Raw genomic sequence first — 25,200 nt, 5'->3', positions numbered from 1 at the left:
CTCAGAGGTAGGCGGTAGGCGAGAAACGTAGGCTTCTGGTTGACAGGACTCATCCGGACTTCCCCCATTTGACCTGAGGGATGGATTTCCTATACTTGTTACACCAAGAGGCTGTAACAACTCAGGGTGGCTGAGTGCAGTGCAGACAGCGAAGCGGCAGCCCCGTTCCACCCGGCTTTGCACAGCAGGAACAAACCAAATGGAGACACGCCCCCCCGGGGTGGGTGGGGGGACAGTGCATGTGCAGGGAGCCGTGAGGGCGCAGCAGTTCAACCCTAGGCGGGACGGGCCGTCGTTGGCCTCCCTCGGCATCTGCGGCAGTGGGTACCCAGCCCAGAGGAAAGCTGCCAGGCAGGCAGGTTACCCCAGCCAGGGGCAGGCAGTCCATTGGTTTATACCTGGGTTTACTGCGAACTGCGCCATCGGGTGGGTGGGTGGGTGGGGGTGCCATGTGGCACAGTGAATTACCTTTCTGCGCTGGGTCCCAGGAGAAAGCGAAACAGCAGAAATTTGTGTCAGCTTAGAATCGCAGTCTGAAGGCAGGGCAGTGGGTTAGGACCGGAATGAATGGAGACTTAGAATGATTTTTTGTTTGTTTGTTTGTTTTTTCGAGACAGAGTCTCTCTGTATTAGCCTTGGTTGTCCTGGACTCGTAAACTTGCTGCAATCCTCCCGCCTCGGCCCAGTTAGAAGTTCAAAGTCATTGCGTAGGAGAAACTTGAACTAGAAGCCAGCATCAGCCTCATCCATCACCGCCTTTTACATCAGAAACTGTAAGAGGCTAGTTATCTGAGGGAGGCGAAAACACCAAGAACACCCCTCCCCAGCCTACTTTATTTATTTATTTTTTTTACAACCTTGCAATTTCTTCTACCCTGGCTTCTCTTGGTGGCTTTAGTTGGTTTAACATAACAGACAGCAGGCTCGATGGGACACTGTAAAACCAGAAGTGCTGATCACAATTTCTGATAGGGTTGAGTCCAGGACCAAGAGTTTACTCAGTACAGGAGAAAGCAACACCTTCTCTCAACCCACCCCAACAATGACGTCATAGCCTCTGAATAAATGGCTATGACACACACAGAGCAAAGCACAGGACTTCTCAAAAACGTCGGAGTTTATGAAGAGCTCCGCCCCCTAACTTGCTCAGCCCCTGGCTTGCTCCGCCCCCTAGCTTGCTCTGCCCCTGCTTTGCTCCTCCCCTGACTTGCTCCGCCCTCTGCTTTGCTCCGCCCCTTGGCTTGCTCCGCCCCCTGGTGAGCTCTGTCCTAACTTGCCCCGCCCCCTGCCTTGCTCCACCCCCTGGCGAGCTCCGCCCCCTGGCGAGCTCTGCCCTGACTTGCTCCTCCCCTGTCTTGCTCCGCCCCCTGTCTTGCTCCTCCCCTGGCTTGCTCCGCCCTCTCTCTTGCTCCGCCCCCTGACTTGCTCCGCCCCTGACTTGCTCCACCCCCTGGTGAGCTCTGCCCTGACTTGCCCCTCCCCTGTCTTGCTCCGCCCCTGGCTTGCTCCTCCCCCTGCCTTGCTCCACCCCCTGTCTTGCTCCTCCCCTGGCTTGCTCCGCCCCCTGGCTTGCTCCTCCCCTGGCTTGCTCCGCCCTCTGTCTTGCTCCTCCCCTGTCTTGCTCCGCCCCTGAATTGCTCCACCCCCTGGATTGCTCCTCCCCCTGGATTGCTCCTCCCCCTGGCTTGCTCCTCCCCTGGCTTGTTCCGCCCTCTGTCTTAGTCCGCCCCCTGACTTGCTCCGCCCCCTGGCGAGCTCTGTCCTAACTTGCCCCGCCCCCTGCCTTGCTCCACCCCCTGGCGAGCTCCGCCCCCTGGCGAGCTCTGCCCTGACTTGCTCCTCCCCTGTCTTGCTCCGCCCCTGGGTTGCTCCGCCCCCTGTCTTGCTCCTCCCCCTGGCTTGCCCTTTCACCCTACCTTTGCCCCTAACACCAATGTAAAGATGAGTATCTCAGAATGAAGATGGTCCAGGGTTCCATCTAAGCCAGATACCCCTGGGTGAATGCAGGTTGCCATATTACCTAGATTCCCAGTTTGCTCAACCCACTGAAAGATCTTTTCTCGCCAGGTGTGGTAGTGCACGCCTTTAATCCCAGCACCGGGAGGCAGAGGCAGGCGTATCGCTGTGAGTTCGAGGCCAGCCTGGTCTACAGAGCGAGTCCAGGACAGCCAAAGCTACACAGAGAAACCTTGTCTCAAAAAACCAAAAACCAAAAAACTAAAACACCCAAACCCAAAACAAACAAAACCAAAAACCTTTAGTGTGTGCATCAGAGTGGATCTGTGCAAGCCCTACTCAAACGTACAGCGCTGTGTCCGCCCTCAGAACTTCCCACTCAGCAGACAGGCTAAACGCAGACGCACTGTGTAGCCCCGGCCTGCCTGAAACTTGCTAACTATACCAGCTGGTTTCCAACTGATATCGATCCTCCTGTCTCTGCCTCTCGCCTGTTGTGATTAAAGGCATGCACCCACTACTATGTTTGGCTTGCTTATTCTGTTTTGTTTTATAAAATTTATTTTTCTTTTTATTTGTTTTTTGTTTGTTTTGTTTTTGTTTTTTGAGACAGGGTTTCCCTGTGTAGCCTCCCAGGGTGTGTGACACCATGCCCGGTCCTCACTTATATTTTTTTAAAAAGATTTATTTATTTATTATTATATACAGTGCTCTGACTGCATGTACACCTGCAGAAGAGGGCATCAGATCTCACTATAGATGGTTGTGAACCGCCATGTGGTTGCTGGGAATTGAACTCAAGACCTCTGTAAGGGTAGTCAGTGCTCTTAACCTCTGAGACATCTCTACAGCCCCCCTTATTTTTATTTTTATTCCCTTGTGTGTCTATGTGACTATATGCCACCTGTGTGCAGAAGGTGGCACTGGGTCCTCTGGAGCTGCAGGCACAGGACGTTGTGAACTGACTGAATTGAGAACTGACCTGGGATTGCGTGCAAGAGCATTTTACGCTCTAAAGAACTCCACCCCCAACCCTCATCCCGCCCCCCCCCTTTTTTTTTTGAGACAGGGTTTCTCTGTGTAGACTTCACTGTTTTGGACTCGCTTTATAGACCAGGCTGGCCTCGAACTCACAGTGATCCGCCTGCCTCTGCCTCCCAAGTGCCGGGATTAAAGGCATATGCCATGATGTCTGTCACCGCTCTCCAGCTCTTTTTTTTTTTTAATTTGATTATTTTAAAGATTTATGTATAAAGTGCTCTGCCTGCATGTGCACCTGCAGGCCAGAAGAGGGCGCCAGATCTCACTATAGATGGCTGTGAGCCACCATGTGGTTGCTGGGAATTGAACTCAGGACCTCTGGAAGAGCAACTAGTGCTCTTAACCTCTGAGCCGTCTCCCCAGCCCCAATCCCCAGCTCCCCATCCCTTGCCTACCTCTCCCCCCCCCTCTCTCTCCCTCTCTCTCCCTCTCTCTCCCTCTCTCTCTCTCAGACAAGGTCTCTGTTAGCCAAGGCTGGTCTCAGTCTACGTAGGTGAGGAGTATCTTGGCCTTCCAAGTCTCCCTCCTGTGTCTATCTTCTGGGTGCCGGAGTTACAGACACGTGACATTAGGCCCAGAGTTGTATGTGGTGCTGGGTTTCATGTGTACTAGGCGAGCACCCTACCTACTGAGCTATGGTCCCAGGCCCTGGAACTTGCTCCAGAACCAAGTGCTGCTGCTGCCAGGGCGCCATACTGTGATGACCCTTGACATGAACCAGCCAGCCCTGACTAAGAGCAACAGGAGGGCTCTGGGCTGGCCAATCCCCAGGCCCAGGCCCAACGCAGCATTGAGAGATCAACTAACGGTACCGTTTGCCCAGAGATGCTATCTCTAGTTTGTGTGCTATTTTGGATAAAATCGGACTTACGAGCAAAACTCATTTACGCTAACTACACAGAATTTCCATGCTCACTCTCCCATTTATGGATTGGTGTCTTAAACCTTAGCCTCTCAGAACGGGAGCTTAGTTGGAGATTGGGGAGTCTTGTCTTTTTTTTTTTTTTTTTTTTTTTTGAGGAAGTGGAGGAATAAGACAGGGCCTAATGTAGCCGAGGGTGACTTTGATCTGATCCTCCTGCCTCTGCCTCCCAAGTTGTGCCCCCAACACCTGCCTCTGGTGGTAGAGCCTTCCTGAGGATGGCATGAACTTGTTCTGTTGGGCCCTAATCCAATATGGCTGATGGGGTCTTGGCATATGGGGGGGATCTGAACAAAAAGACAAATCCAGATAGAGCCCGTGAGCAAATATTCAAACCTCCAAAGTCCAAGGCTGAGAGGGCCTGGGAGGAGGGGCCGGAGTAGATCCTCTTCTCAAAGCTCCGAAGGGAGTAACCCTGCTGGCAACTTGACCCTGAAATTGAAATCGAAGCCTGAAAGGATGTGACATAATACATTCTAATTAGGAAGTTGGTCCCCAGCCCCCACAGACTGGAATACCTGCTTCCTTGAAGGCGTCAGCTGATCTGGGTGACAGGTAGCCCCCCTTATCCTGTCTGGTCTCATTCCATCTGACCCACTCTTATGAAGGCCCCCTCCCGACACTCGCTCTGGCTCAGTGGGACTCTCTAGCCCCTGTGTCCCTTTCCTACCTCCAGTTCGTACCTGGAGCTGACATAGTACCTGCTTCGCACAGAAACACCAGCTCAGGGACGCTGGTGTGGTTAGACATCTGTGGCCCAAGGGCACCCCAGAGTCTTCGTACCCACCCTCAATGTCCAGGCACCAGGTCTCGCTCTTCTCTGGAACCCAGGCTTTCAAGCCCCACCCCGGTTTCAATGGCCCATTGTCTCAGGCTGGGAAAGGCACGGGCAGAGTCTGACATCATGAAGCCTGAGGTGGGGGATGTCACTCCCCCCCCCCCCAGCAAGCCCCAGTCTTCCTGACTCCTGATGGGCTCCAGGGTCTGAGGGATTTCCCTGCCCTCATCCCTGGAAAAAAGGAGTCTCCCTCCCCCACTCCCACCCCCCCTGCTGTGGCCTCTGTGTGTGTGTGTGTGTGTGTGTGTGTGTGTGTGTGTGTGTGTGTGTGTAGGGGGACAGCGAGACTGCTCTGCGCTCTGCCATGCCACTTCCAGCACCCTGTCTACCTCACAGAGCTCACGCCTGATTCAGGACCAATGTGGGCTCCACACCCACAGGGTCCTCACCCAGCTCAGAGTGCCATCATGGGTGGCCCTGTCTGCACAAACGCCTTGCTTTAAAGACACCAAACAGTCACACAGGCAGGCTTCTGTGGGAAGCCTACTCTCTCAGAGCTCCAAGCAGGAACCAGACAGAATCCCCAAGGCAAAGGTGGCCAGCTTCAATGATGTCGAATTCTATAAACACAAAAGGACAGTTTGGAAGTGGAGGGGCGAGGGGTGGGGCATGGGGGAGTCGGGGTGGGTAGGGGTGGGCTGTAGCGGTGGCACATATAATATCAGCCTTAGAGACTTAGCCACGTTGTGTTCAAGGCTAGCCTGGGCTGCAGAATGGCCTGGAGGTCACCCTACACTATATATTGAGACAGCCCCAAAGAACAAATTTAAGAGAAGTGGGGGAGGGGTGAGGTGGTGCATATCTTTAATCCCAGCACTCAGGAGGTAGAGGCAGAGGCAGTTGGATCTCTGAGTTCAGGGCCAGTGCAGACCAGCCAAGGCTACGCAGAGAAACTTGTTCTGAAAAATGGGGGTGGTCGCGGGGGCGGGGGCCGGTCAGCAAGGTGACTCAGTGGGTCAGTTCTAGATGGAAAGCTGATGACCTACATTGGGTCCCGGGACCTACTAGCTGAAAGGAGAGAAGTGGCTCCTGCAGGCCATCCTCTGACCGCCACATGCAGTTGAGGTATATTTGCAAACCCGCACATATGCGACAGATAGACAGACAGACACACACACAGACAGACAGATAGATAGACAGATAGATGATAGACAGACAAACAGACAGATAGACACACAGATAGATGACAGACAGACAGATGATAGACAGACAGATGGATAGACAGATATAGATGATAGACAGATAGATACATAGATAGATAGATAGATAGATAGACAGATGATAGATAGATAGACAGACAGATAGATGATAGACAGACAGATGATAGACAGATGATAGATGATAGACAGACAGATAGATAGATAGATAGATGGTAGACAGACAGATGATAGATAGATGATAGACAGACAGACAGAGGGACAGATAGATGATAGACAGACAGACAGATGGACAGATAAAGTAGGAGCTGGAGCAGTAGCTCTTCCAGAGGACCTGGGTTCAGGTCCCAGCACCATCTGTAACTCCAGCTCTGGGGGATCTGATGCCCTCATCTGACCTCTGTGAGCACCAGGGCACAAGCGGTGCACAAACACGCAGGCAGAATATCCATACGCGCAACCTAAATACATCTAAAATAAGTAAATCAGTAAGTGTAGTTGTTTTGTTTTTGGTTTTGTTTTGTTTTTTTGAGACATGGTTTCTCTGTGTAACAGCTCTGGCTGTCCTGGAACTCACTCTGTAGACCAGGCTGGCCTTGAACTCACAGAGTTCTGCCTGCCTCCACCTCCCCAGTGGTGGGGTTAAAGGCGTGCGCCGTCGCCTCCAGAGTTAAGTGCCCTGTTTCTGGCACAAGGCTGGGGTCAAGCAGGAAGAGGTGGGACAGCTTTCCAGGAGTAAGGGCTAAGAATAACATCTCTGGTACTGGGCGTGGTTGGCGCACACCTTTAATCCCAGCACTCGGGAGGCAGAGGCAGGTGGATCTCTGTGAGTTCAAGGCCAGACTGGTCTACAGAGTGAGTCCAAGAAAACCAGAACTATTACACAGAGAAACCCTGTCTCGAGGAACCCAAAAATAAATAAATAAATAAAAATCTCTGAGTCCCAATGTACCACAGGGCACTAGAAGACTATATGCAGGGGCTGAGCATGGTGGCGCCCGCCTTTGTTCCCAGCAGTCAGGAGGCAGAGGCAGGCGGATCGCTGTGAGTTCAAGGCCAGCATGGTCTAAAAGGGAGTCCAGGGCAGCCAAGGCTACACAGAGAGACCCTGTCTCGAAAAAACAAACAAACAAATAACAAGACTATATGCTAAGCACCTTTCCTCTGTTTAACAGGCGGAGACAGACTCTGAACAACACAGACAGAACCCTCGTCTCCTCCAACGGAAGGTCGTGATCTCAAGGAGACAGCCACTAAGGTCATTTCAGAGGACAAGAAGCAGCAAGGGGGAAACAGGCCAGGAGGGGGAACATGAGGAGGTGACTCTCAACATGGTGGAGGTGACTCTGGAGCTAAAGGGAGAGAGGGTGTGTCTTCCTCCTGGCAACCAGTCTCGACTGGCCTCTTGAGACCAAGGTCACAATGCTGCCACCAGTTCTTCGAGGACAACAGGTCCCACCTTTTCAGCCTGGAACTTTCAGGAAGACGAGGCCACACCTACTTCCCCAAACCCAAAATGAGGGTGTATATTAGTGGAGAGAGGGAAGGAGGAGCAAGGCATACCCCCCATCTTCTCCAGGAAGGAGCTAGTAGGACCCAGTGGACAGGCTGCCCGGTCCCAGCCTTGTGGTGACAAGGGCCCCTTTGTGCCCCCCTCCCCCGGGGGCAGGGAGGAGCTGGGCCCTGGAGGCAGGCGGCCCCTGGCACCCAGGGGGAGAGGAGGGGCTGGCAAGTGGGGGCCTAGACCCTGGGAGGCCAAGGGACTGTAAGCCGGGGCCAACGGAGCAGAGGGCGAAGATCATCCAAGTAAGTACTGAGAAAGACAGGGCTGAGGCTAAGGAGGGGGCAAACACCCCCAGGGGGTCGGGAGCACTGGTGGCCAGGGCATGTGCAAGGCCAGGTATGCCAAGAAGCAGAGGAGTGTCACTGTGACCTGCGGGGCACAGGGGGCGGAGGGGGGCTGGTCACTCATTTCGAACAGGGCAGGGTGCTGCTTTGGAATGGACTGAGATCTTAGCGGAGCTTTGAGAACAAAGGAACCTCACTTATGGACACACCTCACGACAGTGGCAGCTTCTGCAATGTCAGCTCCCCCTGGGGTTCCCAAAATTGGGAGAGATGGGTCAGTGATCTGGACTGGGGGAGAAAGGGGTGCTTGCTGCAGAGCCATCGGACACTTGGATCCACTGTGTGGATGTGGGTGAGGCCAGCAGGCTGTGAACACCTGGGTGTACACAGTGAGGATGGGAGTGGGAATGTGTGTGTGTGTGTGTGTGTGTGTGTGAGTGTGTGTGTGTGTGTGTGTGTCCGGGTGCCTGCCTCCCGCGTGTAGCCATCTGTATTAGTGCTCCTCAACTTTTTTTTTCATTGCATTTTCATTACACTTTGTAGGTGTGCTTTTTTTTCTCTCCCTATCCCCATCCCCCTCCCTTGGATTTCTTTTTCTTTGTTGAAATAGGGCCTTTCATAGCCCAGGCTAACCTCCAACTTGGTAATGTAGCCAAGGCTGGTTTTAAACTCTTGATCCTCCTGCCTGCCTTCCCAAGCTCTGGCATGGCGGGTGGTACTGACACCATGCCCGGCTTCTCCAGTAGAAATCTAACCCTACATATATGGGATCTGTTTGTTTCGCAAATGTTAGCGTTGTGACTCTCCAGAGAGCTTCAGGCCACTGTCCTAGCTGATGTTCCTTGTGCCCACACCCCAATCTGCCCCAGCGGAGAACGCACAGCGTGCATGCTCTATCTCCTTCTGCACTGTTGGCCCTCACCTCTAGGTATCTCCTCGTCCTTCCACCCACAGGTACCAGGGCCACAGCTGCCCTGCGCCCATAAATATGTCTGGGCGGAGCTCTCTGTAGTCATACCTCAGTGTGTGCAGGTAGGTGCATGACAGTCAGAGCCATGACTGCCCAGATGTGCATTTCCAAGACTGAGGGCAGTCAGGCAGGTCTCTGCACGGCCAGTGCCAGGTGCTTCTCTGTAGACACAAGGGTTTCTGGACAGGGATGTGTCCTCACGGATCTCCGAATCTCCATTGCGCGAGTCTGTTCTTGCTGGCTGTCACATTTCCTACTAGCGTTTGCATGTTTCTGGCCGTGCGGCTGCGTCTGTGGGAAGAGGGTAGCCAAGGCCGGGGAAAGCAACTACTTCAAAATCCTGGCTTCAGTCCCAAGCGACCCACAGACCAGCAGCGGTGGGGAGGGGGACGGCGGAAGGAGGGCAAGGGGCCATCTCTTCTGGCTCTTCCTGGCCCCTCGCGGAGCCCAGTCAGGAGTGACCAAGTTCTCACTCACACTCCACCTACCCCCTGGAGGTCCCTAGGATGGGGCAACCCACACCCCCAAGGGAACAGGGATCTTTTGTATTGGCTACTGGGCCTCTGGTGAGAGTGGGGACACCCAGGGCCTGCTGCGGGTGGGAGAGGGCGGCAGGAATTCACACGGGCACGCTGGGAATGCTGATGTTGTGAAACCCAGTCATTGATGGGGCTGAGGTCCCTGCCTGCCACCCCCAGGCCTCATCTGCTCCTTCACCCCACTCACCACTCGCTGGCTGCTCCCCTCGTCCCAAAGCTGCCACTCTCTTCCCTCCCCATGGTTCTCTCACACCCCAGCTTTTTTTTGAGGGGGGCCGGGTGTTGTGGAGGTACAGTATCTTTGAAGCTATGTGGGAGCATCCTGGGTATCCATGGGTACCAGAGACCACACGGATAGTCTTATGACGGGGACGCCGCCCACAGTACACACAGAAGGGCAGGGCGGTGGGTGCTCAGGCTTTTGCCCCCTAACTCCTGTGTGGCTTGTGTCATAGGTCGACTGGGCACTCCAAGTGGAATCAGGAGATATTCCCCACTCAGGGAGACTGAGGTGAGGGGTGCACAAGATACCAATGTTTTTCTTCACCCACTTCTTGCCACAGAGGAACTCTCTGAGGGGCGGAGAAGCAAGGGTGCTTCCGCTTAGATCATTACTAACCCTCCACTGCCAGGCAGAGGCAGCACTGCATGGCTGCTGAGCCTGCAGACCAGTTGTGTGACTGGCCTTGGGGCAAGCTGTGCAGCCCTCTGGACTTTAAGATGCAAACAGAAGCTGCACCCCAGTTCCCACTGAGGAACAGTTGCTCCTATTATTCTATAGGGGAGTACTGGCTTCAGCAATGAGGTGTCTGTGCCCCTGCCTGAGCTCCGTGACTTTGGCAAACTTGCTTTAGCCTCCCCCTGGATGACTAATTTCATGCCTGGGAGCTATGCCTTGCTTGTGGCACTAGCAGAATGGGGGTGGGGTGGGCGGGGGATGGGGCGGTCATTGCAGAATGAGGCACCAAGGCCTGGCATTTATGACTGACAGCAACAGCTAACCTTGGCCCAGTACCCACTCCTGTGCCTATTTATTTATTTAGGTATTTTGAGACAGGATTTCTCTGTGTAGCCTGGACTCGCTTTGTAGACCAGGCTGGCCTCGAACTCACATCGATCCGCCTGCCTCTGCCTCCGAAGTGCTGGGATTAAAGGCGTGCGCCATCATGCCCTGCTACCCTGTGGCCTCTTTTTTTTTTTTTTTTTTTTTTTTAAAGAAAGATTATTTATTTATTTATTTATTTATTGTATATGAGTGCTCTATTTGCATGTACACCTGCAGGCCAGAAGAGGGCATTAGATCACATTACAGATGGCTGTGAGCCACCATGTGGTTGTCAGGAATTGAACTCAGACCTCTGGAAGAGCAGACAATGCTCTTAACCGCTGAGCCATCTCTCCGGCCCCTTGTGGCCTCTTAAACCCTCGCTCTTGTCCTTCCGCAGCCCTAGCTTGCTCACGTGCGGAACAAGATGATATTCCTCACCACACTGCCGCTGTTTTGGATAATGATTTCAGGTAATGCCTGGAGAGACGTCTCCCTGGCCGCCACATCCCCTGCTCACTGGCCCCTGATGGGAGCTGTTGGACATGGTGGGGTGGGCTCTGTCCCTCAGTTCTGTGCTCCTGCCCACCCACAGCTTCTCGAGGAGGCCACTGGGGCGCCTGGATGCCCTCGTCCATCTCAGCTTTCGATGGCACGTGTGTGTCCATCCCCTGCCGCTTCGACTTCCCCGACGAGCTCAGACCGGCTGTGGTGCACGGCGTCTGGTATTTCAATAGCCCCTACCCCAAGAACTACCCACCAGTGGTCTTCAAGTCCCGCACGCAAGTGGTCCATGAGAGCTTCCAGGGCCGTAGCCGCCTGCTGGGAGACCTGGGCCTACGTAACTGCACCTTGCTTCTCAGCACGCTGAGCCCAGAGCTGGGAGGCAAATACTATTTCCGAGGGGACCTGGGCGGCTACAACCAGTACACCTTCTCAGAACACAGCGTCCTGGACATCATCAGTGAGTCGGTCCCCCAGGGTTGGGTGGGCTCCGAGGGGCTGCAGCCATCGTGGGAAGCTGAGAGGAGCGGGAAGGGCAGGCGGGAGGAGCAGGAAGGGCAGGCGGGTGTCCGCGGCGCCAGGGCCACCATCTCAGGCGGGAGGAGCAGGAAGGGCAGGCAGGTGTCCGCGGCGCCAGGGCCACCATCTCAGGATGACGGACCCAGAAGAGGTCAACTTAGCTGGATACAAACCCCCAGTGTTCATGTGAGCTGCATGGATAATAGACATTAACATAGCAGACACTAAGTAGTCTGGCTGCCCTCTGAGGTTGCTCTTCCTTGTTCTAGAGGCAGTTAGAGTTAAAGACAGAGGGGACCTGGAGGAGAGAGGGAGAAAAGAAAGAGGGAAAGAAAAGGGGGGGAAAATCTGTAGGTAGCTATGGCCAGGTTTGGCAATTAAAATACAGGCCCCTGCCTGGCTTTAGGGACTCTGGCTATCTAATTTTTTTTTTTTCTTTTTTGGTTTTTCAAGACAGCGTCTCTCTGTGTAGCCCTGGCTGTCCTAGACTTGCTTTGTCGACCAGGCTGGCCTCGAACTCACAGTGATCGCCTGCCTCTGCCTCCCGAGCACTGGGATTAAAGGCGTGCGCCACCACGCGCGGTGTCCGCTGCCTAATTTCTGAGTGGCATCCCTAACTAAAGATCATAGGCTAAGTTTCCCAGCAGGCTTTGGCTTTGGTCAGTAGTCAGGCTGCATACAGTCCTGAGGTCAAAAGAGACCACGCCACATAGCACTCATGCAGCACACCAGAGAATGCGTGGATCTCAGAAACACACACACACACACACACATGCCTGTAGCATACCTGTCTTACTCTGCCAATTATCAATGTGACGCAACACAGGAGGACAGAGTGTATTTCAGTTAAGACTCAGGTCAGAGTCCACCACTGAGGGGAGCCAGGGCAGGGACTCAAGGCGTGAACCCGGAGGCAGGAGTTGAAGCAGAGGCCCCAGAGGAATGCTACTTACTGGCTCGCTCCTCAGTCTCACATCCAGCAACTTTTCTTTTTTCACATTTACTTATTTATTATGTACACAGTGCTCTGCCTGCATGTACACTTGCAGGCCACAAGAGGGCGCCAGATCTCACTATAGATGGCTGTGAGCCACCATGTGGTTGCTGGGAATTGAACTCAGGACCTCTGGAAGAGCAGACAGTGCTCTTAACCTCTGAGCCATCTCTCCAGCCCTCAGCAACTTTTCTTAGACCTTCCAGGACCGCTTTCCCATAGACGGCACCGCCCACAGTGGCTAAATCCTCCTATATCAATCATTAATCAAGAAAATGGCGTCACAGACTTACCTGTGGGCCAGCCTGATAGAGACAGTGTTTCAATTGACGGTCGTCTTCTCAGATGATTTGAGTTGACACAATATCGAGTTGATATTGACCAAACAGGACAGTATCATGTACTCACATATACACACCCCAGCCTGCCAACCGCCTCTTCTCCCCCAACCCAGCGGCTCACCCAGGGTTAGGGCATATACACAGGGACCAGGGAGCAATGTAGTGAAACAGAATTCACATATGTCACAGAAGCAAGGGACAAGGTCTGGAGGCCAGTTTTATGCTTCTGAATCTGTGGCCTCAACGTCGTCATAAGCAAAGTGGGCAAAATAACAGCACCCGTTTTAGTACTGTTGTCACTTTATTCTAGCGTCCTGACAGGCCCTGTGCAGTGCTTGGCGTGGGGGGGGGGGTTGAAGCGTGACCAACACGGAGAAAGGGTGGGGGAGGTCCCAGGAGTGGAGCTGGACAGGTGGGTCATGCCTACAGCCCGCGACTGCTTCCAGAACTCTCTTTTTCCTCCTCCTCATACAGACAGCCCGAACATCGTGGTGCCCCCAGAAGTGGTGGCGGGAAGGGAAGTGGAGGTCAGCTGCATGGTGCCTGACAACTGCCCGGAGCTGAGGCCAGAACTGAGCTGGCTGGGCTACGAGGGGCTGGGGGAGCCCGCTGTGCTGGGTCGGCTGCGCGAGGATGAAGGCACCTGGGTGCAGGTGTCGCTGCTACACTTTGTGCCCACTAGAGAGGCCAACGGCCACCGTCTGGGCTGTCAGGCCGCCTTCCCCAACACCACCTTCCAATTCGAGGGTTACGCCAGTCTGGACGTCAAGTGTGAGCCTGGGTGCGGGCTGGGGCAGGGGCGGGGGCTGGAAGAGACTGGACAGGAAGCGGCAGGGTAGGGAATCTGGTGGGCGGGGCTTGGGTGGGGAGGGGCTGGGGGCGGAGCTTGCTGGTGGGCGGTGTATTGGGGTGGGGAAGGGCCTAGGTTGGTTGAGCAGGCAAGGAGGAATGGGGGGCCTGGGGTTGAGTTAGGCTAGGTCTGGTGGGTGAGTGGGTCCCGTAGGAATAGGACCCAGAGAAGGGGCCTGGAAGGTGGGGCCTGGGGGCGGGGCCTGGGCTTGTAGAGCGGGCCTGGATCTGAACAGCCAGCTCACCACCCTCCGCATTACCCCCCTCCCTCCCCGGGCCTCAGACCCCCCAGTGATTGTGGAGATGAATTCCTCTGTGGAGGCCATTGAGGGCTCCCACGTCAGCCTGCTCTGTGGGGCTGACAGCAACCCGCCTCCGCTGCTGACCTGGATGCGGGATGGGATGGTGCTGCGGGAAGCAGTGGCAGAGAGCCTGTACCTGGACCTGGAGGATGTGACCCCGGGGGAGGACGGCGTCTATGCTTGCCTGGCAGAGAACGCCTATGGCCAGGACAACCGCACGGTGGAGCTGAGTGTCATGTGTGAGTCTTCACCCGGGGCATCCATAGACCCCCTGCAGGAAACACGACTTTGGGAAAGGTGTTGCTCAGAGGGACTGGCCTTAATCACCAGGAACGTACTTGTATTTTAAAATAAGGACAGCTGTAGATCAGAGTTTTTACATTTGTGTGTGTGTGTGTGTGTGTGTGTGTGTGTGTGTGTGTGTGTGTGTGCCAGGATGCTGGGTGGAGGTCACAGGACAACTTTGTGGGGTTCAGTTCTGGCCTTCCACCATACGGGGGTGGGGCCCAGGAATCAGCTCAGGTCATTAAGCTTGACAGCAAACTTCTTTTCCCGGATGAGCCATCTGGCTGGCCGCAGCAGTAGTTTAACGGGAGGGCTGAGGAGACCCCACTGCACGGACCTAGTTGTAATAGGAGACAGATGTTGTCAGAGCGGGACACTTAACTGAGAATCAAACACAGGCCATTCATGGACGTATTCATTCATTCATTCAATCATTCATTCATTCATTCACAAATATGTACTGAGGCACAGTGCCCAGGCCTGGGGATAATAAAGACAGTCACAGCCAGTGCTCACTCACTCAGCACTCCGTGACTGCCTTGCACACATGCTCTTGGCCCTGGCATCCCCTACGCCTCCTGCTCAGCTCCCTGAAGCCTTCTCTGACCCTCCTGCTTAGAACCATGACCATCTGGTTCTTGGGTTTGTTTTGGTTTTTCCACAGCACAAATCCTCTGGCTGAAGACACGTTCCCTGATGTAGAATCTTTCCATAAGGGACTTGCTCAGCTAGAACAGTGCCTGCCACTCTGCAGGTTCTCGCCCAGTGTCGGGTGATCACCCCTATTCTATGGGGCTGGAATCATTAGTGAGTCCCAGCACTAAGACATGGTGGTGCACACTTTTAATCCCAGCCCTCGGGAGGCAGAGGCAGGCGGATCGATGTGAGTTCAAGGCCAGCCTGGTCTGCAAAGTGAGTCCAGGACAAGCCAGGGTTACACAGAGAGACCCTGTCTCAAAAAAACAAAACAAAACAAGACATGGGGTCTACACAGCTGGGAAGGGGTAGGTAGTGCCAGCATCCAAAGACAGGCTCCCAGACCACACACACGTAATTCCAACATTCAGGAGGGCAAGGCAGGAGGATTGCCATGAGTTCAAGGCCAGTCTGGACTATATAGTGAAATAATAGATCAGTGAGGTCTGCGTGACAGGAGCCTATCTCAAAAGTAAAAGAACACATAAACAGTATTTTAAAAAATTAAAAAACATCAGGCTCTCTGCCTACAGAATGTAAATGTTCCTGTAAGTAATGCTACCAGGACTGGATGGGTGTGTCAGGGGGTCACTGTTGGTGGTAGGAGTTGGCCAGCAGATGGAGCAGTTCCCACGGGGTCTGATATTTTGCCTTGCCCCCCCTCCCACGCCCCCAGATGCACCTTGGAAGCCCACAGTGAACGGGACAGTGGTGGCCGTGGAGGGGGAGACCGTCTCCATCCTGTGCTCCACACAGAGCAACCCGGACCCTATTCTCACCATCTTCAAAGAAAAGCAGATCCTAGCTACGGTCATCTATGAGAGTCAGCTGCAGCTGGAACTTCCTGCCGTGACACCCGAGGACGACGGGGAGTACTGGTGCGTGGCTGAGAACCAGTATGGCCAGAGAGCCACCGCCTTCAACCTGTCTGTGGAGTGTAAGTGTCCTCCCCACCCCCTACCCCCCGCCTGCACCACTTTCACCACGTGGCTTAGTGGGGACACTTGGATGACTGGGAGGCACCCATGCATCCGTCCCCACAGCCAACTTTGTCTGGCCCTGACACCGGATAAAGATGGGGGAACAGCAGGAAAGCTGAATCCACACTAAGGAAAATGAAACTCCCATTGCAGGACACCAAGTGGCAGCATCCTAGAAGTGGGAGGAGCCTCTGACCATGGTAGTTCAGGATCCTGTGGTTACTGCCCCTCTATAGAGTTAAGATGAGCCGCAGGGACCCATTTCATCTTTGTGACATCAAATGCCCACTTTACAGACAAGTAAACTGAGGCCCCGAGGGATTAGGACACTTGCTCAAGATCACACAGCTAAAAAGTGGCAGATTTTGAGAATGAAACCCAGCCAGGGTGTGGTGGTGCACGCCTGTAATCCCAGCACTCGGGAGGCAGTGGGGCAGGCAGATCTCTGTGAATTCAAGGCCAGCCTGGTCTACAAAGCGAGTCCAGGATAGGGAAGGCTACACAGAGAAACCATGTCTGAAGAAACAAAATGAGAGAGAGAGAGAGAGAGAGAGAGAGAGAGAGAGAGAGAGAGAGAGAGAAACCCAGGCAATCTGGCTCTACTCTGCACTGCCTAGAGTTGACTACGCTGAGCTCATACAGTGAGCTGTTGCGATGTGCTCTCAGGAGGTGGGGGATGGGACCAAAGGGGATGCCGAGCTTGTTAGCAGACACAGCGCTGTCAGAGGAATGCTAAGGACACGTGTATAAGCTAACATCTTGGAAGTGGAAGTAACTATTATACTGCCAACTAACATTTGGCCTGACCTCTCTGTGGACAACTCCCTCCACTCCACCCAACCTTACCCCTGTGGTCCCTACACATGGTAGCAGCCAAGTCCCAGTTCTTAATCCTTTTCCTCAAGCTGTCCAAGAATTACTGAACAAAGAAGGCATCTCCTTGTTCCAACTTCCCCTGGCTTCCTTCTCAGCTCTACCCGGCCCACAGCACCGATCTCTAAACTGCAGCTTTTACAGTGACTAGGATGGAACACAGGATTTTATACATGTCAGAGGGTGCTCTACCACTGAGCCACACCCCAGCCCCTCACTGGGGGATTCTAGGCAGGGGCTCTACCACCGAGCCACACCCCAGCCCCTCACTGGGGGATTCTAGGCAGGGGCTCTACCACTGAGCCACACCCCAGCCCCTCACTGGGGGATTCTAGGCGGGGGCTCTACCACTGAGCCACACTCCCAGCCCCTCACTGGGGGATTCTAGTCGGGGGCTCTACCACTGAGCCACACCCCAGCCCCTCCCTGGGGGATTCTAGGCGGGGGCTCTACCACTGAGCCACACTCCCAGCCCCTCACTGGGGGATTCTAGGCGGGGGCTCTACCACTGAGCCACACTCCCAGCCCCTCACTGGGGGATTCTAGTCGGGGGCTCTACCACTGAGCCACACCTCAGCCCCTCACTGGGGGATTCTAGGCAGGGGCTCTACCACTGAGCCACACCCCAGCCCCTCCCTGGGGGATTCTAGGCGGGGGCTCTACCACTGAGCCACACTCCCAGCCCCTCACTGGGGGATTCTAGTCGGGGGCTCTACCACTGAGCCACACCCCAGCCCCTCACTGGGGGATTCTAGGCGGGGGCTCTACCACTGAGCCACACCCCAGCCCCTCACTGGGGGATTCTAGGCAGGGGCTCTACCACTGAGTCACACGCCCAGTCCCAAGTCCTTTTCTGCAAAAGGAGATGACAAAAACACCTCACAAGTAAAAAGACTGTGCAGATGAAATTAAGGAGTCCAATGCATTCTTAGATACCAGCATTTTGTTCTATTGGCCTTTCCTTGGGACTTAGGTGGGTGTTTGTCACTGCGGCCAAAGCTTGTTCTTTGCTATGCAGACGTAAATACTAGGCTGGGATGCTAAGCAATGTCATATGCACTCATCTGCATGTCTTTGGAGTCCCACAGGTGCTTGTGAGCTGACAGCATCTCCCCCTTCTTCAGGGACTGGGGAGGTAGCTCAGTTTGTACGGTGCTTACCTAGTTAGTGTGTATGAAGCCCTGGGTCCCATCCGCAGTGCTGCATACGCCTCGCATGGTAGCACCCCCCCCCCCAACCCTCAATCCCAGCAGCCAGGCGGTGCAGGCAGAAAGATCACCAAGTTACCATTGGTTACTAGGGAGCCTGAGGCCAGCGTGGGTATCTAACTGTCTTCAGTGTCGATGGTATGTTGTTCACACTCTTACAAAAGCGATTTTGGGGGGAGCCATGTTCATTTATCCCGTGTTCCTAGGCCACATCCTGTCTTCGCAGGGACATCATACTGACAGGAACTTGAAGGAGCTGGTCACATCACAAGCACAGTCAAGAGCACAAATTGATGAGTTAATGCCAGGCTCCTGTGCGCTCTCTCGCTCTGTCTCTCTGTCTCTCTCTCTCTCCCTCCATCTCTCTTTTTCGCTCATTGGAGGGTGGGCACCTCATGAACAAGCGTGGTTCATATTCAGGGTGGGTTTTCCTTTCTTCACTTACCTCAATTAAGAACAATCCCTCACAGGCGCTCCCTCAGGCTCCCTGCAACTCCTTCCACCTCTGGGTACCTATTTGAAGGCACACTGCCCACACTCAGCCAGTAGATGGCAGAGTTGGGATGTCAAAGCCAGGCATCCCTAAAATCCCAGTTCTTTGAATACATATAGCCCTTTGACATGATTCAATACACAGGTGAGGTACCAGTTTTACCCAGGGGTCCCCCTCACTGGGGGATTCTAGGCAGGGGCTCTAGCACTGAGCCACACCCCAGCCCCTCACTGGGGGATTCTAGGCAGGGACTCTACCACTGAGCCACACCCCAGCCCCTCACTGGGGGATTCTGGGCAGCGGCTCTAGCACTGAGCCACACCCCAGCCCCTCACTGGGGGATTCTGGGCAGGGACTCTACCACTGAGCCACACCCCAGCCCCTCACTGGGGGATTCTGGGCAGCGGCTCTAGCACTGAGCCACACCCCAGCCCCTCACTGGGGGATTCTGGGCAGCGGCTCTAGCACTGATCCACACCCCAGCCCCTCACTGGGGGATTCTAGGCAGGGGCTCTGCCACTGAGTCACACCCCAGCCCCTCCCTGGGGGATTCTAGGCAGGTGCTCTGCCACTGAGTCACACCCCAGCCCCTCACTGGGGGATTCTAGGCAGGGGCTCTACCACTGAGCCACACCCCAGCCCTTCACTGGGGGATTCTTGGCAGCGGCTCTAGCACTGAGCCACACCCCAGCGCCTCACTGGGGGATTCTAGGCAGGGGCTCTAGCACTGAGTCACACCCCAGCCCCTCACTGGGGGATTCTAGGCAGGGGCTCTGCCACTGAGCCACACCCCAGCCCCTCCCTGGGGGATTCTAGGCAGGGGCTCTGCCACCGAGTCACACCCCAGCCCTTCACTGGGGGATTCTGGGCAGCGGCTCTAGCACGCCACACCCCAGCGCCTCACTGGGGGATTCTAGGCAGGGGCTCTACCACTGAGCCACACCCCAGCTTCATTTTTGAAACAGATTCTTGCTAAGTTCCCGGAGTGGACACTTGCCACCAGAGTGCTGACTGTGATGCCCTGAATGGCAGTGTATCAGGAACTTTCTGGATTCCTCTTTTACTCTTCAGACTTGGTGTTACTCACTTCCTCGGGGCTGAGCTGATCCCACACGACCGCGGTGAGCAGGGCGTACGTGGGGCCTATTGCTCGGACATGTGCGCTGATACTCCAGCTGGAATTACCCACCCCAGGTGCAGATGTATCGACTCCGGTGATTTTCTGCCCATCACTGTTTCTGGCCCATTCCTCGGGGCTCAAAAATGAGTGTAGTCAGTGTGCTGTGACAGTCTTGGCCCATGAGAGTGAATTTGGGTCAGAATTTACTCAGTATCAGCACGTAGTCTAGAACCAGCAGAGAAGTGTCAGATGGCTTAAGGCAGGTAAAGAACATAGTCTTAAAGTATAATTTAAGGGTTGGGGAGGTGGCTCAGTGTGCTTCCTGTACAAGGGTTAGGACCGGAGTTCAAATTACATACACCCATGTTTGAAGTGGAGGAGGAAGAGGAGGAGGAGGAGGAGGAGGAGGAGGAGGAGGAGGAGGAGAAAAGCTATTGGTGATAGCAGGCACCTATAATCCTGATAGTAGGAGCAGAGGCAGGAGGATTCCAAGGACCTGCTGGCAAGCCATTTGGTCAGCTCCAGGATTAGTGAGAGATACTGTCTCAAAAAAACAAGTGTAGAGTGATAGAGAAAGACACCCAATACACACTCTGGCATCCATGTGCACACACGCACAACTGCACATATGCACAATTCTCCCTCTCTCTCTCTCTCTCTCTCTCTCTCACACACACACACACACACACACACACACACATCATTTAGCTGGGCATGGTGGCTCAAGTCTGTAAGCACTTGAGAGACAGAAAGTCGCAAAGTTCCAGGCTATTCATAGTTACATAGAAAGACTCTGTCTCAAGAACAAACAGAAAGTGTCTCTCAATGTTCTAATATAACTTCTATTCTGAAAAAGAAGTGAAAAAAAAATTTTGCTGGGCGTGGTGGCGCACGCCTTTAATCCCAGCACTCGGGAGGCAGAGGCAGTCGGATCACTGTGAGTTTGACGCCAGCCTGGTCTACAAAGTGAGTCCAGGACAGCCAGGGCTACACAGGGAAACTTTGTCTTGAAAAACCAAAGTTGTGGTATGGGAGGGAAAAAAAAAAAGAAAGAGTCCTTGGATGTCACAGTGGCTCATGCGTGTTTCTATTAGAACTTGGTGCCTTCCTCAGGTACAGAGTGGGAAACAAGTGTCTTTCCGAGACCCTGCCGTTTTGTACTTAAGTCTCTATCTCTCTTGAATCTCAGCATGACGTTCATCAAGCACAGGGGCCCTGAAGCTGTCGAACTGTGGTACAGATGTCGGTCTAGGCTGGTGGGTTTGTTTGTTTGAGCCTGGGGGGCCACTATGTAGCCGTGGCTGTCCCGGAACTCTCTGAGTAGACCAGGCTGGCCATGAACTTACAGAGATCTGCCTGCCTCTGCCTCTGTCTCCGGAGTGCTGGGACTAAAGGCGTGAGCTATCACACCCAGTGCTGGCTAGTGTATGTCAATGCTTGGGGTGGTCTAACCTACCCTAACGCGGCCCGTGAGGGCCCATGTTGCTGCCTGGTTGTGTTTAGTATGAAGGGAGAACACGCAGTGGGCAGGGTTGCAGAGTCGTTGGGAATTCCACGTTTCTGGGCTAGGATCCACACAGAACTAGCTCACCTACCTGGCCTTGCTCCTACCAAGGAGTTCTGGAGGCCCAGCCTAACCCTTGACTTTGGTTTTGATCTTGCAGTTGCCCCCATAATCCTGCTGGAGTCACACTGTGCTGCGGCCAGAGACACGGTGCAGTGCCTCTGCGTGGTAAAATCCAACCCGGAACCCTCGGTGGCCTTTGAGCTGCCTTCCCGCAATGTGACGGTAAACGAAACAGAGAGAGAGTTCGTGTACTCAGAGCGCAGCGGCCTCCTGCTAACCAGCATCCTCACGCTACGGGGTCAGGCCCAGGCCCCACCCCGGGTCATCTGTACCTCCAGGAACCTCTATGGCTCCCAGAGCCTCGAGCTGCCCTTCCAAGGAGCACGTGAGTGATGTGACCTGGGGGTAGGAGCCACAGGAAAGAGGGGGGCCCCGCTTGTCTTCATTCCACGCCTATGAGCGCTGATCAAGCCAGTGAGCATGCGCCAGCTACGTAGACTAATAAGACAGCGAAAGAGGTTATCCAGTTACATGGGAGGCTGAGTTCTAAGCCGGCTCAGGCAACTTAGTAAAATTGTAACTAGTTGCCGGGCGGTGGTGGCGCACGCCTTTAATCCCAGCACTCGGGAGGCAGAAGCAGAGGTAGGCGTATCACTGTGAGTTCAAGGCCAGCCTGGTCTACAAAGTGACTCCAGGACAGCCACAGAGGAACCCTGTGTCTAAAAACCAAAATTAAAAAAAAAAAAAAAAAAAAAAAAAAAGTAACTGGCTTAGTGGTAGAGCACCTGCCCAGAATCTTCCAATGAAGGGTTGGAGGCGTGGCTAAGTGGTAAAGCACCTGCCTAGAATCCCCCAGTGAGGGGCTGGGGTGTGGCTCAGAGGTAGAGCCCCTGCCTAGAATCCCCCAGTGAGGGGCTGGGGTGTGGCTCAGAGGTAGAGCCCCTGCCTAGAATCCCCCAGTGAGGGGCTGGGGCGTGGCTCAGTGGTAGAGCCCCTGCCTAGAATCCCCCAGTGAGGGGCTGGGGGTGTGGCTCAGTGGTAGAGCCCCTGCCTAGAATCCCCCAGTGAGGGGCTGGGGTGTGGCTCAGTGGTAGAGCCCCTGCCTAGAATCCCCCAGTGAGGGGCTGGGGTGTGGCTCAGAGGTAGAGCCCCTGCCTAGAATCCCCCAGTGAGGGGCTGGGGTGTGGCTCAGTGGTAGAGCCCCTGCCTAGAATCCCCCAGTGAGAGGCTGAGGTGTGGCTTAGTGGTAGAGCCCCTGCCTAGAATCCCCCAGTGAGGGGCTGGGGCGTGGCTCAGTGGTAGAGCCCCTGCCTAGAATCCCCCAGTGAGGGGCTGGGATGTGGCTCAGTGGTAGAGCCCCTGCCTAGAGTCCCCCAGTGAGGGGCTGGGGTGTGGCTCAGTGGTAGAGCCCCAGCCTAGAATCTCCCAGTGAGGGGTTAGGGTGTGGCTCAGTGGTAGAGCCCCAGCCTAGAATCCCCCAGTGAGGGGCTGGGACCCAGGAGTCAAGCATTTACTCAGGGCTTGGGAGGCCATGAGTTCAAACTCCAGTACTAAAAAAAGGGACCGAGACAGAAAACAAAACATCCCTTACTTTGTAAGTGGTGGACAGAGGCTGCCTAAAAACTTGGCCTCTCACTCCCTTGGGTACCCTGAGAACGCAGGCACCCTCATGCCAATTAGCCATGCTTCCTGGTCCTTTCTTCTCTGTCCCTAGACCGACTGATGTGGGCCAAGATCGGGCCTGTGGGTGCTGTGGTAGCCTTTGCCATCCTGATTGCCATCGTGTGTTACATCACACAGACCAGGAGAAAGTGAGTGCCTGCCAGGCTGATGTGGGGATGTGGCGTCTCCAAGCGGGCTGGTAGGAGACTGTGGAAGGCTGGGGTGAGCAAGCAGGGGTTGGTTCTATATGTGCTGGTGGGGCAGATGCTGCGCGGACAATGGCCTCCTGGCCTGCTTGGTGCTCCCTGCCCGTCAGCAAGCGCAGCAGGCCTGGATGTAGGGAAGGGAGGAAGCCGTGTGTGTGTGTGTGTGTGTGTGTGTGTGTGTGTGTGTAGAGGGTGGCCCCTGGGTAAAGCTGTCCCCGAGCAAAACTGACGTTTCGCGCCTTCCTGCAGAAAGAACGTCACAGAGAGCCCCAGCTTCTCAGCGGGAGACAACCCTCACGTCCTGTACAGCCCAGAATTCCGAATCTCTGGGGCACCTGATAAGTATGAGGTGAGAGACGGGCACCCCTGTGGCTCCCAGCTAGCTAGGGAACGACAAGGTATCGAGGCAGGGATGGGAGAGGTCTGTGAGGCCAGGGCAGAAGGGAGGCCAGTTTCATGGGCTGGCGGGGAGGGAAAGGTTGGAGGGCTGGATTGGGGCTGGAGTTTGGGGGAGGAGACCCCTTGCTGAAGCTGTGGGGGGGGGGGCGGGACGGGGCGGGCTGCGGGTTGAGGGGGCAGGGCCTGGACAGCCCCACCCTCTCTCTGCCTGTGCCTGTGACTACATTTCCTTCCTCAATAGTCCAGAGAGGTCTCTACTCGGGAATGCCACTGAGAGCCCCAGGAGGTAGGTTCCGGGGGCCTCAGTGTGCCAGCCTCCTGGCCCTAGCTGGGCCTCGGGATTGGTGTGCGTGTGTGTGTCTCAGCCAGGCGTCTTTGGCACTCTTTGGTTAATCCCAGCCTTGCTCAATAGCTTTGGCCTTGTCTCTTCTGTCCCCTTGCTGTTCCTTTTTTCCTGTCTGTGGCCACTGCCCTATCCTGTGTTCAAATGCTGGTGGGGTGGGGGATAGGAGTATCAGCGCTGGGGAAACAGGGAGTCCGGGGGGGGGGGTGGGGGACCAAGATCTCCTCAGCCGAGATTAACTCTGCCATATCCAAAGAGAGAAAGGTTTAACTTTCCAAAAGGGTGGTCCAACCAAGATTTCACCTAGAGAAGTGTTCGGGTTAAGTCATGCACCCTCTAAGGTTAATTTCTCAAAGAGGCCATCTTGGAGCCTAGGATTCCCAGACAATTGTCAAGGTTAGCAATGAGAAGACTGGTGTTCGTGGTGTCAGCATTGCAAAGCCTTCTTCTACCCCAAGTGGGACTCCGTGACTGTGGACCGCCCTAAGCTGGTGACTCCTGAGAAAAAAGTGCCAAGGACCCCCAGTCTCTGATGGAAAAGGTCAGAGAGGACCTTGGTGATGGGTCGTCTTCTCCTCTCTGTAGAGCGAGAGGCGCCTGGGATCTGAGAGGAGGCTGCTGGGCCTTCGGGGGGAACCCTCAGGACTGGACCTCAGTTATTCCCACTCTGACCTGGGGAAACGGCCCACCAAGGACAGCTACACCCTGACGGAGGAGCTGGCTGAGTACGCAGAAATCCGAGTCAAGTGAGGAAGCTGGGGGTTGGCCCCCGTGGCTCACACCCCCGTCAGGACCCTCGCTGGCCCCCACTGGCTGTGGGCTCCCCTTCCTCTTGAAAACGGTGGGGGTGGGGGCAGGAAGGGGTGAGGCGGGCGATAGTTAGGGACCTCCCCTTCCTCCCCAGCTGCCCCTTCTTGCCAGCACCCCATGCCCACATTACAGCTCCCCTCTACCCTCCTTTTAACCTCAGCTGTTAAGAGGGGTGCTCTGGGGTGCTCTGTCTGTCCGTGTTATTTATTGCTACCCCTTTCCTGGTCTCCTGTCCCCCCTACCTGGCCCTGGGACCTGTATAAAAGGGACATGAAATAAATGTCCTGATGTCAAACACTAGTCTAGACCTATCCTTTGGAGGAAAGGGCGTGTATTTGTAACTTTTCTTTTTGCTGCAACAAAACACTGGACAAAAACAACATTGATAATTACTTTTCTGAGAGTTTCTATGGGAAAATCCCACAACCATAAGGAACTTAGGCAAGAAAGGCTCTGTGGTTTTTGGTTTTTTGTTTCATTTGTTTGTTTTTTGTTTTTTTGAAACAGGGTTTCTCTGTGTAGCCTTGGCTGTCCTGGACTCACCCTGTAGACCAGGCTGGCCTCAAACTCACAGAGATCCACCTGCCTCTGCCTCCCAAGTGCTGGGATTGAAGGCGTGTGCCATCACACCCAGCTTCATTTGTTTGTCTTTAAAGACGTATTTGTTTCATTGTATGTGTGTTTTGCTTGCATGCATATAAATATGCCATGTGGAGGGCCTGCAGAACCTGAA

At 54.6% G+C, this 25,200-nt stretch overlaps 1 protein-coding gene across 2 annotated transcripts; it reads left to right on the top strand.

Annotated features, from left to right (window-relative positions):
• Nucleotides 1-9,698: 9,698 nt before the first annotated feature.
• Nucleotides 9,699-24,515, top strand: Mag (myelin associated glycoprotein). 2 transcript variants are annotated; one of them, XM_051162695.1, is made up of 11 exons: nt 9,699-9,782; nt 10,717-10,789; nt 10,912-11,280; nt 13,149-13,445; nt 13,807-14,064; nt 15,483-15,743; nt 21,145-21,432; nt 22,762-22,858; nt 23,165-23,264; nt 23,556-23,600; nt 24,243-24,390. In XM_051162695.1, the coding sequence occupies exons 2-10, from the start codon at nt 10,744-10,746 to the stop codon at nt 23,586-23,588; spliced, it is 1,749 nt and encodes a 582-aa protein (XP_051018652.1). In that variant the 5' UTR covers nt 9,699-9,782; nt 10,717-10,743; the 3' UTR covers nt 23,589-23,600; nt 24,243-24,390. The 2 variants fall into 2 exon arrangements, with proteins under 2 accessions (XP_051018652.1, XP_051018651.1); XM_051162694.1 differs by lacking the exon at nt 23,556-23,600 and having other exon boundaries at nt 24,243-24,515.
• Nucleotides 24,516-25,200: the final 685 nt, after the last annotated feature.

The sequence above is a fragment of the Acomys russatus genome, chromosome 19 (genome assembly GCF_903995435.1).
Source record: "Acomys russatus chromosome 19, mAcoRus1.1, whole genome shotgun sequence".
Taxonomy (NCBI): domain Eukaryota; kingdom Metazoa; phylum Chordata; class Mammalia; order Rodentia; family Muridae; genus Acomys; species Acomys russatus.
The sequence above is the reverse complement of the archived record's forward strand: the minus strand, read 5'-3'. Positions and strand labels throughout refer to the sequence as shown.

Bases quoted from the DNA above. Each gene is read 5' to 3' on its own strand.
- Mag (XM_051162694.1), top strand. From the start codon at position 10,744: ATGATATTCCTCACCACACTGCCGCTGTTTTGGATAATGATTTCAG. The intron at 21,433-22,761 runs GTGAGTGATGTG...CTCTGTCCCTAG, and splicing joins GCTGCCCTTCCAAGGAGCAC to ACCGACTGATGTGGGCCAAG. The intron at 23,265-24,242 runs GTGAGAGACGGG...TCCTCTCTGTAG, and splicing joins GGGCACCTGATAAGTATGAG to AGCGAGAGGCGCCTGGGATC.